The sequence below is a fragment of the Chanodichthys erythropterus genome, chromosome 10, assembly GCF_024489055.1.
Source record: "Chanodichthys erythropterus isolate Z2021 chromosome 10, ASM2448905v1, whole genome shotgun sequence".
In the NCBI taxonomy this organism is placed as follows: domain Eukaryota; kingdom Metazoa; phylum Chordata; class Actinopteri; order Cypriniformes; family Xenocyprididae; genus Chanodichthys; species Chanodichthys erythropterus.
This window is the reverse complement of record NC_090230.1, coordinates 23,887,121-23,905,556: the sequence shown is the minus strand read 5'-3', so window position 1 is coordinate 23,905,556 and position 18,436 is coordinate 23,887,121. Positions and strand designations below refer to the sequence as shown.

Here is an 18,436-nt window from a genome sequence, read left to right as displayed (position 1 = left end):
AGAAACTGAATTTAAATTAATAAAAAAACACTATATTTCACCCAAATTGTTAACATCCCAGACAGCAGGGCCAAAAACTATATTTTAAATATGTTTGAAATAAGTACTGTTTTATGGCAGTAATAGAGCACTGTTGAAATCTTTGCTATGATTGGTTTGACATTTGTATTAAATGCAAAATATTAATGAATACATAAAAAATTTCAGTGAGGAGCAAATGACAAACAGACCAGCAGCTTAAAGCCATTTGGTTATTCTTGATTTGTTCACAATAAACAAAATGAACATTAAATAAATCCTAAATAAGTGATTTTTATTTTATAGTAAACTAAATGTACTATAAACTATTTATAGTAAACTAAAATAATAATAATTATAATAATAATAAATCAGCCTCATATTGTGCCCTTGTTATAAATTGCCTGATATTTCATTCAAAGTGTGTATTAGAGCGCCATCTAGTGACCTAACCAGGAATTCTCCTTTTCGAGAAAGTGAAAGTGAAAGTAAACCATCTATTGTGTTTTATTGTTCCATAGTAATGATAATATTTACAATAATATATTGAATTTGATAGGTGTCTCACAGCAACATTAAAATTGTGCAGATTAGTGTACAATGTTTTATAATAATATATATATTTTTTCTATTTAGTGTCCATTTCATTCATTTAACATATTTAATATTGGAGGCATCCAAGTTATTTGACATATTTGAAAAAATAAAAATAAAAAGTAATGCAATAGTTACTTTCCCTGGTAATTAGTTACTTTTTATAATGAAGTAACAGTTACTAACTCAGTTACTATTTTTGAGAAGTAACTAGTTACTATAACTAATTACTTTTTTAAAGTAACTGGTGAAAAAGGTGTATAAAGCAAGGCTATTCAATTCAGTTCCTGCAGGGACACGACCAGCAGAGCCCGCGCTAAAGGCTCTCCTGAAGCACATCAGCTGATCGGCATTTCCTGGGAAGTAGGATAAAGAGACCGGTCTGATGTCTGATGATCATGGACTGGTATATTGTAGGCAATGAAGTTAACAGTTAACATGATTATACGGCAAATTAAGACTATGGAATGTCTGTACAGTTATATGCTCTTAGTAAAACACATACTTTCAAGCACAGGATTCAGTATTTAGTATTTAGGTATAAAATATCTGTACTTAGTGCTTGTAATGTCCATTTATTGTCTTTTCACATCAGCTGGCTCCTTACATGGTTTAAAACCAGTTAACTTCATGACGCTGTCGTCACGTCAGGTGGTCACGTGGGTCACCCGCTCAGTTAGAAGCTCAAAGTACAAGACGTTCGGATAGACGTTCGATCGATCGGTCGGTCAAGGGCACATTAAGGACAAAAAGGGGCAATCCCACATGCCCCACCCACCCCTGCCCCCGGTGCACGACACTGTTCCCAGTTTCCAGGATTCTTTTGAATGCTATTAGCCAGCAGATGCCGCTGTTGTTGACATCATAAGTGTTTATTTTAAAGTGATTATATATTTATGAAAATATTTTTTTGATTTATGTTACTGATGAGAAAAACGCTTTTTGAAGTGGCCAAAAGTTTTTCAAACTTTAAATAATATTAACCTCTTTTTTTAATTGTCAATAATATTCAACATTGTTCTCACGTGAATCATTTTCTCAACTAATAAAATATATTTAAAAAAAATAAAAATAAAACATTTCAAAGCAATAATCATCTGTAAAAGAAAACTTTTGCTAAATCTTAGCCTATACAAAATGGTAAAACATGTTTGTGACACATAAGATTTATTGAGATTTAGTTCAACTTTGAGTGGGCAGAACTGAAGACACTCTAATATTAGTGATTATTCAGAATCAAATGCACAATTATACATATTCAGATTTCAATTAAAGTTGCAAATACACTTATTAATTCAGTTATTAATTAATTCTAAAATACGTTGACAGAAGGCTGTAAGTTATCAACTCAAAAAAAACTCAGAAAATTAAATATGGATTAAAAACAAACAAGCTAATAAAAAATGCTCAGTGAGGAGCGAAAAAAAAAACAACAACAAAGAAAACAAAAACAACAACGAAACAAATGTTAGCAGTTTAAAGCAAGTTGTTTCTTCTCAATTTCTTAACAAACAAAATGAATATAAAATAAATCCTAGTGGATCTACTAAAATAAAAACTTAAATTAAGTAGTTAAAGTCTTTTCTTGTGGTGAACTAAGAAAGAAATTCAGTCACACTTTAGATTAGGATGTCTAGGCTAAAACATGTCTGGGCTGTCAGTGAAAATTTAATGGACGTCTAACCACAGCCCAAGAATAGACACACAGACTACACAGAACATGTCAAAGAAATGAAACCAAACACCTTATAATCACTGTTGACTTCGCTTACATTTCACAAGTTATTTTGGCAAAAATGTCATGTAACCGAATTCAAGGTTAGATGTGGGTTACTCATAGCCAGACTATATTGAGTCTGTAGTTAACCTAGACTGTGAAATGACGGGGAGAATTGGACCCTAAACTAAGCTTTGGTTTGTAACTTTTGCTCTGCGATCATCAGTGAACGTGACAATGTCTGTCTTATTCACCTTTCCTGGATGTGATGATGTCATAAACTAAAACAAAAACAGTAGCCACGCCCACCAGAACAGAGGCGACCAATCGGATGACAGCTTCAGAAGTATGACAACAGAAAGCACAATCTGAGGAAATAAAAAAACAACATGAAACAACACGATACACACTGGTGAAAGACCAACAACAGTACAAAACAAATCAGGCACCATCACATGCTTATGTCAATAACATACCTGAACATGGCTGACAGAGCTCAGTGATGTTAACATATGTAGTCTGGTTGCTGATGGAGTTGTTCAGCACACAGCTGTACGAATCGTCCAGACACTCCAGATGTAAAGAAAGGCTTCTGTTGAGATTAGACACACTGATGCTGGAGAATAAACGGTTGCCTTTGTACCAGGAGAGAGTCACATGACTCACATTCACAGCTGAACACAGCTGCACACATCTGGACACTGATGATGAATTTTCTGTGAATTCACTGATAATGACTGGAACGGGCAGACGAGCTTGAAAACATGAGATAATAAAGAGAAATGTAGCTTTCCTGCAACTATTCATAGCAAAAACAGCAACTGTAAATCTCAACTCACCATAGACGGCGACACTGAATTTATGTATGGTTTTTTCTTTACTGCGGCTGATGGTTATTTGATAAACTTCAGAGTCTGTGATTCTGGTGTTTGTGATGGTCAGAGATCCTGTTTGATTGTCCACCTTCAGTCTGTCTCTGAATCTCCCACCAAGAACATCATAATAAATTGAGCTGTCGTTGGTCGCGCGGTTGATTTTCGCAATAAGAGGCCCTTTCGTTTTAAAGTTCCACAAGATCAGATCATCTGTCTGTATTTCAGTAACATTAATCTGTAGAGTGACTGAATCTCCCTCCATCACTGACACTGACTTCAGTGCATCTGAATCAGCAAACACACCTGGAGAAACATAGGGAAAAAAACGTGCTGATTAATGTTAAATTAAGCTTTATCTGAAATTTGTAGCAGTTTTGAACAATTACAAACTCTGGAAAGTCAATTTTTGGCTTTCAAATGAGATCCTTTTGGCAGATCTCAGAGCCACATCTTCATATGTTACTCACCAGTCAGACGGCAACAGCACAAACAGAACAAAACTAATCTTTCGAACATTTTCTTCAACAGTATTGAACAGTTCAGGGCTCTGAAATAGCATCACTGAAGGTGCTCAAGCTCAAAGCGCTGTGGTTTGATAACAAGTCCGATCTCCTTCGCTGCTCGCCTTCTCTCTCCTCCCTCCACAGATACGATAGCGAACCTGATCATGCAAAATGACTGACAAGAAAGACAGTTTCCTGCTAAAAAAACAACCTGGGTGAATATTTCACTGTGAATTTAATTGCAAAGTGCAAACCCCGCAAATGGACACGTTTACTTCAGACTGTTTAAGGTGTCTGAAGTGCATTTGCACAGGTCTCAGTCCTGCTAAACAAAGTGTACTAAAAGTTTTTCCTTTGTGTTTTTGCATAAAATAAGTAAAAACGCTGTATTCTGCAGCCAGGCCAGTAGTTGGCGATGTGACTTTGTAAAGAAACGTCTCAGGTTACAGATGTAACCCTGGTTCCCTGAGTAGGGAACGAGACGCTGCGTGGTAACGCATTGGGAACCTTCTGCGTGATGTCGTCACTGAAGCACTCATGTATCTAGCCAATCGCGAAGCGAGACGTCAGAGACGGGTGACGTCACGGACCAGGAAACTATAAAGCACACTCGGATGCAGAGCACGCCAGCTTCTAAGTAAGTCTGAAGCAAGCACTTGCAAGTGTGCAGGGGTACGGCAAGAGACGCAGCGTCTCGTTCCCTACTCAGGGAACCAGGGTTACATCTGTAACCTGAGACGTTCCCTTTCGTGGGAACTGTCGACGCTGCGTGGTAACGCATTGGGAGCAATCCCAACTGAGCCGTAGCTCAAGCACTTGCCAAGGTTATCTTGACAGGACAGAGGACCCCGGAGTGGAGCCAACATCAAGGTTATAATATTTAATAAATGTGTGCTGGCATGACCATCCAGCTGCATCACATATGTCACTCATGGAGACTCCTGACATCAGAGCTTTTGATGCCGCCATACCCCTGGTAGAATGGGCGCGAACATTCAAGGGAGAGGGCTGTCCGGCCGCTTCGTATGCAAGTGAGATGGCCTCGACCACCCACTTGCTCATTCTCTGTTTTGATGCTGGGCCCCCTTTTCTAGGGGACCCATAACAGACAAACAACTGATCTGACTTACGCCACAGGGCAGCTCTGTGGACATAAGTATCCAAAGCCCTTACTGGGCATAACAGATTCAATTTTTCCTGATCCGCAGATTCAAATGGAGGAGGATAGAAAGACTGAAGCACAATGGGGCCTGGGACATTGGTAGGGACCTTTGGGACATACCCCGGTTTAGGATACAGGAATGCTTTCACCATTCCTGGAGCAAATTCAAGGAAAGAGGGAGCAACAGAAAGTGCTTGTAAATCTCCTATCCGCTTCAGAGAAGTGATAGCTAATAAAATAATCGTTTTCAGAGTGAGGAACCTCTCAGGAACCTCCTCTAATGGTTCAAAGGGAGCCTCAGCTAACCCTTGTAAGACCACAGCCAAGTCCCAGGTTGGCACCCTTGTGCGCACTGGAGGCCTCAACCTCAGTGTGCCACGGAGGAAGCGTGTGACGAGGGGTCTCGACCTACCGAGATATTCCCCTCAAGAGGAGCATGATATGCTGAAATTGCTGCAACATAAACCTTTAAGGTTGAGTGAGATAGGCCCTCCGAGAATTTTTTCTGGAGGAATTTTAGCACAAAGCTAACAGAAGAAAGGACAGGGTCCGTATTATTGTGTCTGCACCAGGTAGAAAACAAATTCCATTTGTAGGCATACAACTTCCTCGTGGCGGGAGCTCTGGAGTTAAGAATGGTCTCCACAACCTCGGTTGGGAGACCAGCATTTATGAGTCTGGCCCCCTCAGAGGCCAGGCCCATAGTTTCAGTCGTTCTGGGCGGGGATGTATAATCATGCCGCCCGCTTGAGACAGGAGGTCCTGTCTGAGAGGAAGCTCCATTGGGGAGCCGTTGAGTAACGACACTAGGTCTGAGAACCATATCCTGGTTGGCCAGAATGGGGCTACCAGTATTAGATTGGCCCCTTCTCGGCGTACTTTTTCCAGAACTCCCGGGAGCAGGGCGATCGGGGAAATGCGTACAGGCGCAGCCTCGGCCACGTCTGTACCATAGCATCCAGACCCAGAGGTGCTGGATGTGTTAGGAAGTACCAGAGCGGACACTGGGTTGACTCTCCCGGGCGAACAGGTCGACTTCCGCTCGACCGAAATTTTTCCATAGGAGACTCACCACTTCTGGGTGGAGTTTCCACTCCCCGGAGCCTTGGCCCCTGCCTCGACAGGGCATCTGCTCCCACATTTTGATGTCCCGGGATGTAAGCTGCCCTCAGCGAGAGCAGCTTCCCTTGGGACCACAGGAGGATCTGACGGGCCAAGTAATATAGTCGGCGAGACCGCAGACCCCCTGATGATTTATATATGCAACCACTGCAGTGTTGTCCGTACGAACCAACACATGGTAACCTCTCAGGTCTGGGAGAAAGTGTTTCAGAGCTAGGAACACTGCCATCATCTCTAGCCGATTTATGTGCCAAGAGAGCTGATGGTCTTCCCAAAGACCCTGAGCTGAGCGACCACTCATGATCGCTCCCCAGCCCGTGAGGGGAGGCGTCCGTCGTAAGCATTACTCGACGAGTAGTGGCCCCCAACACGGGTCCCTGGGACAGGAACCGGGGTCTTTCCACATGGTCAGAGAACGAAGACATCGTTTTGAGACTTTGATCATGCGAAAGGGATTTCCCCTCGGGGAGAACCCCCTGGTCCTGAGCCACCACTGTAGGGGCCTCATGTGCAGAAGGCCAAAAGGTATCACGTTGGACGCAGCTGCCATCAGACCCAGCAGTTTCTGGAACTGTTTTACAGTGAGTGACTGGCCTAACTTCACCCCTTTCATAGCCATAAGAATGGCACTCACCCGACGGGAGACAAATATGCCCGCATCGTGGTGGAGTCCCACACTACACCCAGATAGTTGGTGGATTGAGCTGGAACTAGCACACTCTTTTTGGCATTGAGCCTCAGCCCAAGCCTCTTCATATGGGACAGAACAGCATCTCGATGCTGAACTGCTAGTTGCTCTGACTGAGCTAGAATCAACCAATCGTCGATATAATTCAGTATGCGAATGCCCTGGATCCTCAGCGGAGCCAGAGCTGCGTCCACGCATTTCGTGAATGTGCGGGGTGATAATGATAGGCCGAACGGAAGAACCCTGTACTGGTAAGCTTCGCCCCCGAAAGCAAACCTGAGGAACTTCCTGTGAGAAGGATGGATGGACACATGAAAGTAAGCATCTTTCAGGTCTATTGCCACAAACCAGTCCTCGGACCTGATCTGTGGTATAATCTGTTTGAGTGTCAGCATCTTGAACTTGAGCTTTTGTATTGAGCGATTTAGCACACGTAAATCTATAATAGGTCGTAGACCTCCATCCTTCTTTGGAACAATGAAGTAACGGCTGTAGAACCCTGACTGGTTGCTGGGAGGAGGAACCCTTTCTATAGCTCCTTTTCGCAAAAGTGTCGCAACTTCTTGTTCCATAACCAGAGACTGCTCGGGGGTTACCACTGTGGGAAGAACCCCGTTGAATCTGGGCGGGCGAGACCCGAACTGGATCTTGTAACCCTCTTTTATAGTGAGCAGCACCCATTTTGATATATTCGGAAGAAGTTTCCATTCTACCAGAAAATTTACTAAGGGAACCAGTCTCTCGAGACTGGCCTCTGGTGTTTTTGAGCACCTGATTCGACGCTCTGAAGCGGCGCACCGGCAGAGAACAATCGAATCAAGTGGCCGGCCCTCCTCGGAGGGTCGGTGGAGACCCGCTGCGCCCTGACGCACCCTGGGTGGCAGGGTTGGCATAACGATCCCCTGAGGGCGCCGAAGGGAAGCGGCTTTTAGATGTATTTTTCGCCGGCTCCCTTCGGAGGGGGCCGCCCTCATCGGTTCCTGACCCACAGACATCAGGACCGCTTCGAAGCCTTCCGGGCCAGGATAACGGCGCGCAGGTCCGTTCTGCCCCTAGAAGGCTTCGGCTGAGCGGGCCGACCCGATCCCCAAGCTCTCTGCGGGGAGCACGGGCGGCCACGCTAATCTTTTGTTGCGCTCTGTGGTGCGCTGAGGAGCTCGTTGACGGCCGAGGCTGATCCCGCTCATCAGCCTCGGGGGAGGGATTCTTGGTTTGCGGGGGATGAACCTCTGGAACGCCGCAGATTGTTTCTTAGCCTCCTGGAACCTCTCGACGACTGTTGTAACGGCGTCGCCGAAGAGGCCCGCAGGAGACAGCGGCGCGTCCATAAGGGAGGCTTTGTCACGCTCCCTTATGTCCGAGAGGTTCAGCCACAAGTGCCTCTCCGTAGCCACCAATGCTGCCATAGAGCGGCCGATTTCTTTTGCCGTCTCTTTGGTGGCACGGAGAGCCAGGTCAGTTGCCATCCTGATTTCCTGGATGCACTCATACGTGGCCTCCCCGCTATTCTCCACTTCCCCCAGCAGGTCGGCTTGATATGCCTGTAGGAGCGACATGGTATGTAGACATGCCGCTGCCTGACCTGCTGCCGCATAAAGCCTTGCCCACCAAGCCTGATGTAGTTTTTAATGGCTTGGTGGGCAACGTCGAGGTTTTCAGCGACGATGCAGACTCGGGGGAGAGATAGCCCGCAAGCGTCTCTTCCACCCGAGGCATCGCCGCATAGCCTTGCTGCTTCAGCCCCACGATGTTACTATACATTGAGGTCTGGGGGCTGAAGACACGATATGATGCCGGCTTCTTCCAAGACCTCGAGACCTCGGTGTGGAGGTCCGGAAAGAAGGGCAAACCCCGACGCTGGGGTAGTGACCGAGCGGGCAGAAAGCGCTCATCCAGCTTACTCTTTGGTCTAGTATCTGCCCGCTCTGCTGGCCAGTCAATTTTTAATTTGGCAACAGCCCTGGTCACTACCTCCAGGAGCTCCTCATGTGCTGGGGAAGAGGATGGCGGTTCCTCTTCCCCCACGCTCATCACATCAACCTCCTCAGAGGAAGAGAGATGAAGCGCGGGTGCCTCTCTCTGGGGGAAGAAACCGCAGCGCGTGCTTCCGCCGCCTGAGAAGAGGCACTGGGGCTGGCAGGTAAAGGGCGAGATAAGGCTGGGCCCGTCTCAACCCCCTCTGCCAGCTCCATTTGCGAACCCCACGAATGAAGCCGCCGCTGCGCCTCAGCAACAGCGGGACCCGATCCGCGGGGAACGCCGACCGGAAGCACTCTCTTTATCGTGAAAGAGTGCCCGGCGTGATCTTAAAACTCTGAGGGTGAGCTTCTCACAATGAACACAGACAGCCCCCTCGAGAGCTGCCTGTGCATGCTCAACCCCCAGGCAGACAACACACATCTCATGAGTGTCCCCATCTGGAATAAACCGTGTGCATGGGTGAACACACTTTTTAAATTGTCTGCCTTCCGCCATTTCACTCGTGTCTTTATTCACTATATATATATATATATATATGTGTGGTGCACAATAACACTCTTGTCCTCAGACGAAGAGATAATGTTTTCCAAAAATAAGCAGGACAAACAACACCAAATAAGACACACAAGATAACATAGAGCGCTTGCTGAAGACACAGAAGCTGGCGTGCTCTGCATCCGAGTGTGCTTTATAGTTTCCTGGTCCGTGACGTCACCCGTCTCTGACGTCTCGCTTCGCGATTGGCTAGATACATGAGTGCTTCAGTGACGACATCACGCAGAAGGTTCCCAATGCGTTACCACGCAGCGTCGACAGTTCCCACGAAAGGGAACTGCGTGTATATAGATTCTTTTTCTTTTAATGCTTTATTAAGTAACAAAACACACAATAATTAAATACGTGCATAAAGACTGAACATGTTTTTGTAGTTTGCATAGTAATGATAGACAATAATGGTATCAATTTCAAAAGTTTGTGTTTTCAGGCCTTCAGAATGCTGTTTTTGTGTAAATTAATGACCAAAATGCATAAAAAAGATTTCAGTTTTTACTGTATCATGTAAACAGTCTTTTAATGTAATAATGAAGCCAATAAAATTATGTCACCAACAAATGGATTTTTTTTTTTAAAGAAAAAAGTCAAAATGTGTTTTTACCTTTACCGTGATTTAGAGAATGCATTCAAAAATTGCTTTCAAAATAAATTACATCAAAACAAAACTTGCTTATCTGGAAAGATATGTGGTTTGATGAACTGTAGATTGTGTTGGACAAACAGCTTGTGCATTAGTGGTTGTGTGTTTGAGGACGAGTGTAGGTGTGAAGATTGTGTCTGTCTGGCCTTATTCCTGCTGATATGAAGCTCTGTATACTTTGGATTTAGATTGACCTTGATCTTGCAGTGCGATGTTTCAGTGGAACTTATCAAATTTCGTAGAAATAATCTTTGCATTCACACCTATCCCACATCCTGAAGAGGACCTTGTGATAGAAGAGAAAAAACAAAACAAAAAAAAAAAAACATTGCAAAATTGATGGTATCATGCAGTTCACTGTTTAGTTCTCATCTGTTTTAAGGAACAATTAAGTAAAAGTAAAAAAACAAAAACAAAAAAAAACATTGATTTGTTTAAAAAAAGATAAATGGGTCACCGCTGAAACAAACAAACAAATAAAAATGGTCAGAATAGCAACAAAGCTGCGGCAATGGAGAGAGATAATCATAAAAATGATCTGTTCTAAAAAAATAATGTTTCAAGGATCAAGTTTTAGTAGAAACAATATGAGATAAATATACATTTAAATGATGCTCTTTCTTTGGGAGATGAATGGAGTAATTATAACAGTAGGTTATCTGAAGGTCACAAAAGTATGTCAAAAGCAGTCATTAAACAGGAAAACTAAAGATCACATTTCTCTGATAATGTTAATCTGGGTTTAAAAAAAAAAAAGTTCTTCTGTGTTCAGTTAAACTATCTGAGTCTCCAACTATCTGAGTCTCTACCTGAGAGTGAAAAATACCACATTTACAACTTATGTTGGAAATCCAATACTTCGATGTAGCCAAGTGTATTTGACATCAGGCGAACATGGCGGCACTAGATGTAGATATAGACTTTAGGCAGGCTTGTTCAACTTAAGCAGACCTATCAGTGTATGACATCAATACTGTATGCTTTTGAATCACTCTTGTGGTATTTTGATGCCATTAACTGATCGGTGCTTCAAGTCGAACAAGCCTCTTGGCTGCATCCAAAATCACATACTCTCTTGAGTAGGTATAATTCTGAAAAAGTAATTACTTCATAACAGTTACACAATATGTTCTATATATTATGAGTCTTTGAATGCAATCTGGACATACATCAATCATGTTGTCATTATCATGTGACCTACCAGCACCAATTGCGTCGCTTCGCTGCCATTCATAAATTCTCTCCCGTGGACTCATGGGATAGTACTGTCCATCGTATGCACGCTTTAGAATCTTGCCTGAAGTAGATTGTCTGGTATGTTTTGCCAACTCTTTTACAGACATCTTTTCTCACATACTGTTTCAGATCCCTGGGAATCATGACCCGTTTTATCAGATATATACACGATTCAATATATTTTTTGCAGTTGAGCAGGGAAGAGGAGAGATGGGGATCTGATTGCAGCAGTTTATTAAACAAACACAAAAACAAAGATAATCCCGGTGGAGATGAGGACAACAATAAGATAATCCAACAAGAGAAACGTAAATCTAAACAGGAAGCAGGAACACAAAAGCTTTACAAAACACATCTAAAGACAACAACCAACAACAGACTTTTGAAATACAGGGGTATGTATACACACAGAATAATAACAGGCTAACAAGACACAGGTGCGAGTAATCAATAACCATATAGCAAACTATAGAAACTATAAAAACAACAACAGGAACTAAACATAGGAAATGAACCCAGGGAACAATGGAAACAGAAAATCTTAGAAAACAGAACATGCAGGAGAAACAGTGACAATATTGATATAAATTAGATTTAATATAATACTAAATAAAAATATAATACTAATATAAAAAAAGCTGGAAATTATACAGTTATTACAATTATAAAGGAAACTTACGAACACAAAAATTACATAAACACATTTTCAATGCATGTCAACCCATTGTTTTTGATTCTACGAGGACTATCACAAGTCATTCTAACAATTTTGCCCAAACCTAACAAAACCATAGCTACGTTATTTTACCTTGCTGATAAGTTTAAAAAAAGCTGACAAGCAAAATTTGTAACCAAATGCCACAAAGCTTGTTAGGTATACACAAATGCATGTATATGAGTACACTGTTGATCCAAAAGAGACATAAAAAGCCAGGCTGAAATTTTTGAGTCCTGCACAAAATGTCAATGCTTGATCATAAATTTTACAAATATTTCTTTCATTTTGACATAAAATCAAGTTACTTTCTCTACCGTGTTTCCCTTTTTTGGATATTCGCAAGACTTAAAAATTCAGAAAATGGAAAAAAAAGATATAAAGCACACAAAACAAGAGATTCCAGATGAGTAATTCATGACATCATCATTAAATCAAAACTTGAGTGACTTTCTGATCATTCTTCTCCTCTTCATCGCCCTCCATCAATGATTATTAGATTTGTCTGTGTCATTAATATCCTGTAAGAAAACATCTGTAAAAGATTCACTGAAGGATGTGACACAAAAACAGTGAAAACAGTGAATAAATTCTATTTGAAACATTTCATGTTTGATGAGTAATTCAGTCTGTAACAACTGACTAAATATTTATCAACCTTTGACCTCTGATCTGATTATTAATGCATCAAATTGTTTATCAACCATAGACATTCTATAATTGAGTCAGTAAAATAAATTACTTTCTATGAATTTAACTATATCTTTAACTATTACATGTTTAAATCTGATGTTGCCACAAGAGCAATAAGCCACAAAGCCCTGTGTGTTACAGTGATTTTACCACATTATGCTTAAGGACAGCCATTAACTGTGGTAAAAACAGTGAAGTATTATTGCAATTCAAAATAACTGTTTTTCATTTTAAAATGTCATTTATTACTGTGATCAAAGCTGTCACATGATCCTTCATGATAACTTCTAATATGCTATTTTGACATTTTAACTTACTCTATGTCACGGTTCATGGATTACTGGATTGTCGTCGTGTGCCCTGCTTTCTGGGTTGGATTATCTCTGGTCTCTGATACCCGCTGTAGCCCTGCGTCACCCTGCTCAGATCACTCTGCACGCCACTGACTCTGCACGCTTCTGTCTCTGCATCGACTGTCCATTTAGAGTGAAGTTATTGTACAGCTAATTCTGTCAATAAATATTGTTATACTTGCAGTTTGATCCTCTGTCTGTGTTCTTTTCCTGACAGTCTAACATTGTCTATTTAAAACTACCAACTCCATTAAACACAAAATCCTTGTTAAAAATGTTTTGACTATGAAAAAAAAGTTATTCAAAGTCTTTATTACATAGTAAATCTCATACATTCCTCTCATTATATCAGCTGTAATAGTTACCAGTTTCATTTGCTGGTCGATAGCTGATAGCCTTGTGGTAACAGTAAACCAAAGTTGCAATAATGGCCAGCAAAACAACACCAACAACAGTAACTCTTATTCCTGTTGCAGCAGCTGAAGACAACCCGGAATCTGGAACAGATAAAGAGAAACAGTCATTTGTGTAACTAATTTTAACATCAATTTTACCATTATTTTGGAGTAATACATTTATTGGTTTGAAAGGACCTTTACAACTTTTTTTTGTTGTTGTTATAAACAAGCAAGTCCAGCCCACATGACAAAAAAGTAACACAAAATTAACGTAACACTTTACCTTCCATAAAAAGTAACTGTAACACTAACACTAAAGAGAAAGAAAGCTTCTATCGAAAAGAACTAACTCTTTTTTTAGAAAACACTGCTTACAGATTAAAGGAACAAACAAACCGCTTGACTGCAATGCACCTGCTGCCCATTAAAGGGTTAGTTCACCCAAAAATGAAAATTCTGTCATTTATTACTCACCCTCATGCCGTGTCATGTGGGCTGGACTTGCTTGTTTTAGATAACCACTGTATTCACATGAACTGATTTAAATATGTTTTTAGTACATAAATGGATCTTGAGAGAGGAAATGTCATTGCTGGCTATGCAGGCCTCACTGAGCCATCGGATTTCAACTAAAACATCTTAATTTGTGTTCCGAAGATGATCAAAGGTTTAATGCAGGGATGGACAACTCCGGTCCTGGAGGGCCAGTGTCCAGCAGAGTTTAGCTCCAACCCTAAATCAAACACACCTGAACCAGCTAATCAAGGTCTTTAGGATTAGTAGAAAGTTATAGGCAAGTGAGTTTTTATCAGGGATGGAGATAAACTCTGCAGGACACTGGCCCTCCAGAACCGGAGTTGTCCATCCCTGGTTTAACGGGTGTGGAACAACATGAGCGTGAGTAATTAATGACATTATTTTTATTTTTTGGGTGAACTAACCCTTTAAATACCCGGGTGACGCAGCTGATGCAAATCTTGCATGCCAATGACCATTGGCTTATTTTAGTTACACTCAAAGTAGATTGGTCTCTCAAGCGAGATCCGTCTGTCTATCTCCATAGAGTGGCCATCTGAAAGGGAACTCACTACTTTAGTCTTTCCATTGGATACTTTTTTTACTCTTACTCAAGTAATTATTAGCATTATTATACCTTCTGAGTAATCCTTCCACCTATATTTTAACTAATATCAATCACTTCCATTTACTGTAAGCTTGAGTTTTGTTTGCGCTGATCTAATTATGATCACAGTTATGTTAGAAGACTTCAAATACTCACGAAAGACAGAAAGAATGATTCTCTTTAATATGGTCCGTCTGCTGCTAGTGATATCAAGATGATAAAATCCAGTGTCTTCAGTTCTGGTGTTTGAGATGGTCAGAGATCCAGTCTGATGGTCCAGCTCCAGTCTGTCTTTGAATATTCCATCAGCACCATCAAATATGGAGAAGACTTTATCCTTTGGGTTGATTTTTGCTATGACAGAGTCTCCATGTTCAAACCTCCACAGTAAGATGTTATCTCTCTGTATTTCAGTAAGATTAGTGCGTAGAGTGACAACCTTTCCCTCCATCACTGACAGCATACTCTCTCCATCTGTCTCAACATAAAAGACAGGAAAACATTCACAGAGATTAACATACAGTAAATAAGCCACATACCAAAATGTAAACTCTGTGTAAACTAAAAAAAAAACAAAAAAAACCACACACAAATTTGTGAAAACGTCTCGGGTTACGTCTGTAACCCTGGTTCCCTGAATAAGGGAACGAGACACTGCGTAGTCACGTTGGGAACGCCTCTGCATGTTTTGTCTTGAGGCACTCGTGAAATCGAACCAATAGTGTAACGGGACGTCAGAGCGGGTGATGTCACGGACCAGGAAACTATAAAGCACCCCTGAGAACAAAGAACGCCAGCTTCTGATATAAGGATAAAGCAGATGCTCACAGGCATGCAGGGAGTATGGATAAGCTACGCAGCGTGTCGTTCCCTTATTCAGGGAACCAGGGTTACAGACGTAACCCGAGACGTTCCCTTTCATGGGAACATCGACGCTGCATAGTCGCTTTGGGAACGCTATCCCAACTAGGCCATAAGACCAAATGCCTGTCTGTTATCTTTCAGGACGCCAGTACTGAGGACCCTGGATAGAGGATATAGAACCTAATAAAGGTATGCTGAGACGACCACCCAGCAGCATCACATATGTCATTGAGGGGAACCCCCGACATCAATGCCGTTTTTGGACATCCAAAGGAGAAGGCTGCCCGGAGGACTCAAGAGAGATGGCCTCGACCACCCACTTACTCATTCTCTGCTTAGACGCTGGACCTCCCTTGTAACATACAAATAATTGTTCAGATTTTTCGCCACAGGGAAGCTCTGTGGACGTAAGCGTCTAAGGCCCTCACTGGGCAGAGCAGATTTAGTACCTGAAGACAGATAATGACAGGCAGGCTTTACTAGAGATCAACTGATAAATGGGAAACAGCAAATCAGTGTTCATGAGAACACTATGACTAATATTATGCATTGTTCACGTAAATATCATCAGTCTTGAAAGCAGAACATATTTGTTGTGAAATGCTGAAATTTTCAAATAGGCCACATAGATCTACATTCAAAAACGGCAAAGGAAACTGCATTGAATAACTAAATGATACGCAGTGAAAGTAGCAATGAATCTTTTTATGATGCTGCTGCTGATCTGTAGTTTATAGAGTTAATCACCATTTATAGAGTTAATCACCATTTACCTACAGGTGTGTTCATATGGCAAGCCATTTTGACTTTTAATCATAACTACACTCTAAAAAAATCTTGGGTTATTTTTTCTACCCAAGGTTTTTATTTATTTATTTATTTTTTTATTTATATTTTTTTTCAGTGTTTGAGTAGTTTTTGTTTTACCCAGATCCTGGATCAGGCGTAACAACCCCGGGTTTGACTTATTTATCACAGGCTTTTTGTGACCTCTTCAGGAGAATTAAAGTAGTGCAGCTCTGTCAAATTGGTGCATGTGTAGTGGACATAGGCTGGTAAGAGCTGTGTGTGTAAACCTAACTCCTGATCACAAGAGGCGCTCTAGCAACTGACGCTAGAGACTGCGGCCTTTAGATCCTTGTTGCCTTATAGAGCGCCCGACTGCCATGCTAGTGGACCCAGGTTTGAGTCCTGCTAAGAGTGGGTGGTTTGAACAGGAGGGTTTACATATGTTTTCAGTAAAATACACACTCTAAAAAAGTCAATTTTTAACCATTTTTTTAACCCAAATTTTGGGTTCAGCCTGCTAGGTAATTTTATTGGGTATTTAATGTCAATGAACCCCCTCACATACTAACCAAGTGCTGGGTATTCTGTGCCAAAGCAGTTAAAGGTGCCCTAGAACTTTTTTTTTTAAAAGATGTAATATAAGTCTAAGGTGTCCCCTGAATGTGTCTGTGAAGTTTCAGCTCAAAATACCCCATAGATTTTTTTAAATTCATTTTTATAACTGCCTATTTTGGGGCATAATTAGAAATGAGCCGATTCAGGGTGTGTGGCCCTTTAAATCTGGTGTTTATTTGAATGTTTACATTGATTCTGAATGAGTTTGAGGCTGTGCTCCGTGGCTAACGGCTAATTCTACACTGTTGGAGAGATTTATAAAGAATGAAGTTGTGTTTATGAATTACACAGACTGCAAGTGTTTAAAAATGAAAATAGCGATGGCTCTTGTCTCCATGAATACAGTAAGAAACAATGGTAACTTTAACCACAATTAACAGTACATTAGCAATATGCTAACGAAACATTTAGAAAGACAAGTTACAAATATCACTTAAAATATCATGTTATCATGGATCATGTCAGTTATTATTGCTCCATCTGCCATTTTTTGCTATTGTTCTTGCTTGATTACCTAGTCTGATGATTCAGCTGTGCACAGATCCAGAAGTTTTGCCCTTGTCTAATGCCTCGATCATGGGCTGGCATATGCAAATATTGGGGCATACACCCCGACTGTTATGTAACAGTCAGTGTTATGTTGAGATTCACCTGTTCTTCGGAGGTCTTTTAAACAAATGAGATTTATATAAGAAGGAGGAAACAATGGAGTTTGAGACTCACTGTATGTCATTTCCATGTACTGAACTCTTGTTATTTAACTATGCCAATATAAATTAAATTTTTGAATCTAGGGCACCTTTAAAACTTGAACTTAATGGCCATTTTGTTTTCTTTTCCTGAATGAAATTACCGTTTGTAGTACATTTAATTCCTATTAAATTATTACTGTACAAAGGAAAACGACATTAGTCTTACATTTTACCTTTTTTGTTTATGTACCGTACACCGCAGTGTGCTTGGAATGCTGTCTTCTACAAACGCAGCATACACTCAAAGCGAACAATGTGGCGGCACCACCATGGTGTCAACGCTTGACAGAGGGCGTCTGAAGCATGTGCTGACACGACCATCATAGTGACAACAACCAATCACATTACTTTCTGGTGTTGCATTAACACACCCTGCGTTCCATTCGGAAGGGCTCATCCCTATGCCCTAATCCCTTCAAAGGGTTTACCCTCTGGAGTGAGAGCTTTGAAGGGATGAAGGGTGTAGGGGTCAACAAAACTCTTTTTTTTGGAACACACTTCTGCATCATCTTAACGAGACAATCAAAGAGGAGTAAACTGTGCAAGCTGCGCCCTTTGTTTAGCATTAGTTTATTTATTTTAGGTTTATCGCATGTCGGCTATATTGTGTCTATGTATTTTAAACATTTGAATGGACTGATAAAGGGAGCTGTAAAGTATTTTTGTTGAAGTACAATGTCGTTTTCACCATAATAATGTACTAAATCTAACTCGTATAAATATTACAGTAGTATAGAAAAATACTATATATACATTTATACGTAAAATTTATACGTTAAATCCTTTAACCTCCTGTACCCATTCTGTGACGTCAGTGTCCATCATTTTTACCCTTTGAAATCCTTCATTCCGAAGGGCCCTTTGAAGTGGCCAGTTTTGAGCACTTTGCTTTGGAACGACCCTTCAACGTGGCGGCCATGATTATTTTCACTCCGAAGTGCCCTTCGGAGGGCGACATATCCCATTTGGAACGCACCGACAATTGCCATCCTGTGATTTGATTGGCTGACACCTGCATTGGTGCATGAAAAGTTGAGAAGTCTT

The 18,436-nt window shown here is 41.3% G+C and overlaps 1 protein-coding gene across 1 annotated transcript; it reads right to left on the bottom strand.

Moving 5' to 3' along the window:
• Nucleotides 1-2,575: 2,575 nt before the first annotated feature.
• LOC137028199 (CD48 antigen-like) lies at nucleotides 2,576-7,360 on the bottom strand. Its single transcript, XM_067396970.1, has 4 exons — nucleotides 7,276-7,360; nucleotides 3,169-3,507; nucleotides 2,806-3,084; nucleotides 2,576-2,697 (listed from the first exon to the last, which is right to left on the bottom strand). The coding sequence occupies exons 1-4, from the start codon at nucleotides 7,358-7,360 to the stop codon at nucleotides 2,576-2,578; spliced, it is 825 nt and encodes a 274-aa protein (XP_067253071.1).
• Between the last annotated feature and the right edge of the window lie 11,076 nt (nucleotides 7,361-18,436).

What these genes read in the sequence shown, in the direction of transcription:
- LOC137028199 (XM_067396970.1), bottom strand. Translation starts at nt 7,360, where the DNA reads ATGGGTGCTGCTCACTATAAAAGAGGGTTACAAGATCCAGTTCGGGTC. An exon ending in ATTCAGTGTCGCCGTCTATG is followed by an intron (nt 3,085 to 3,168) that starts GTGAGTTGAGAT and finishes CATGTTTTCAAG; the next exon opens with CTCGTCTGCCCGTTCCAGTC. An exon ending in GCTCTGTCAGCCATGTTCAG is followed by an intron (nt 2,698 to 2,805) that starts GTATGTTATTGA and finishes TTATTTCCTCAG; the next exon opens with ATTGTGCTTTCTGTTGTCAT.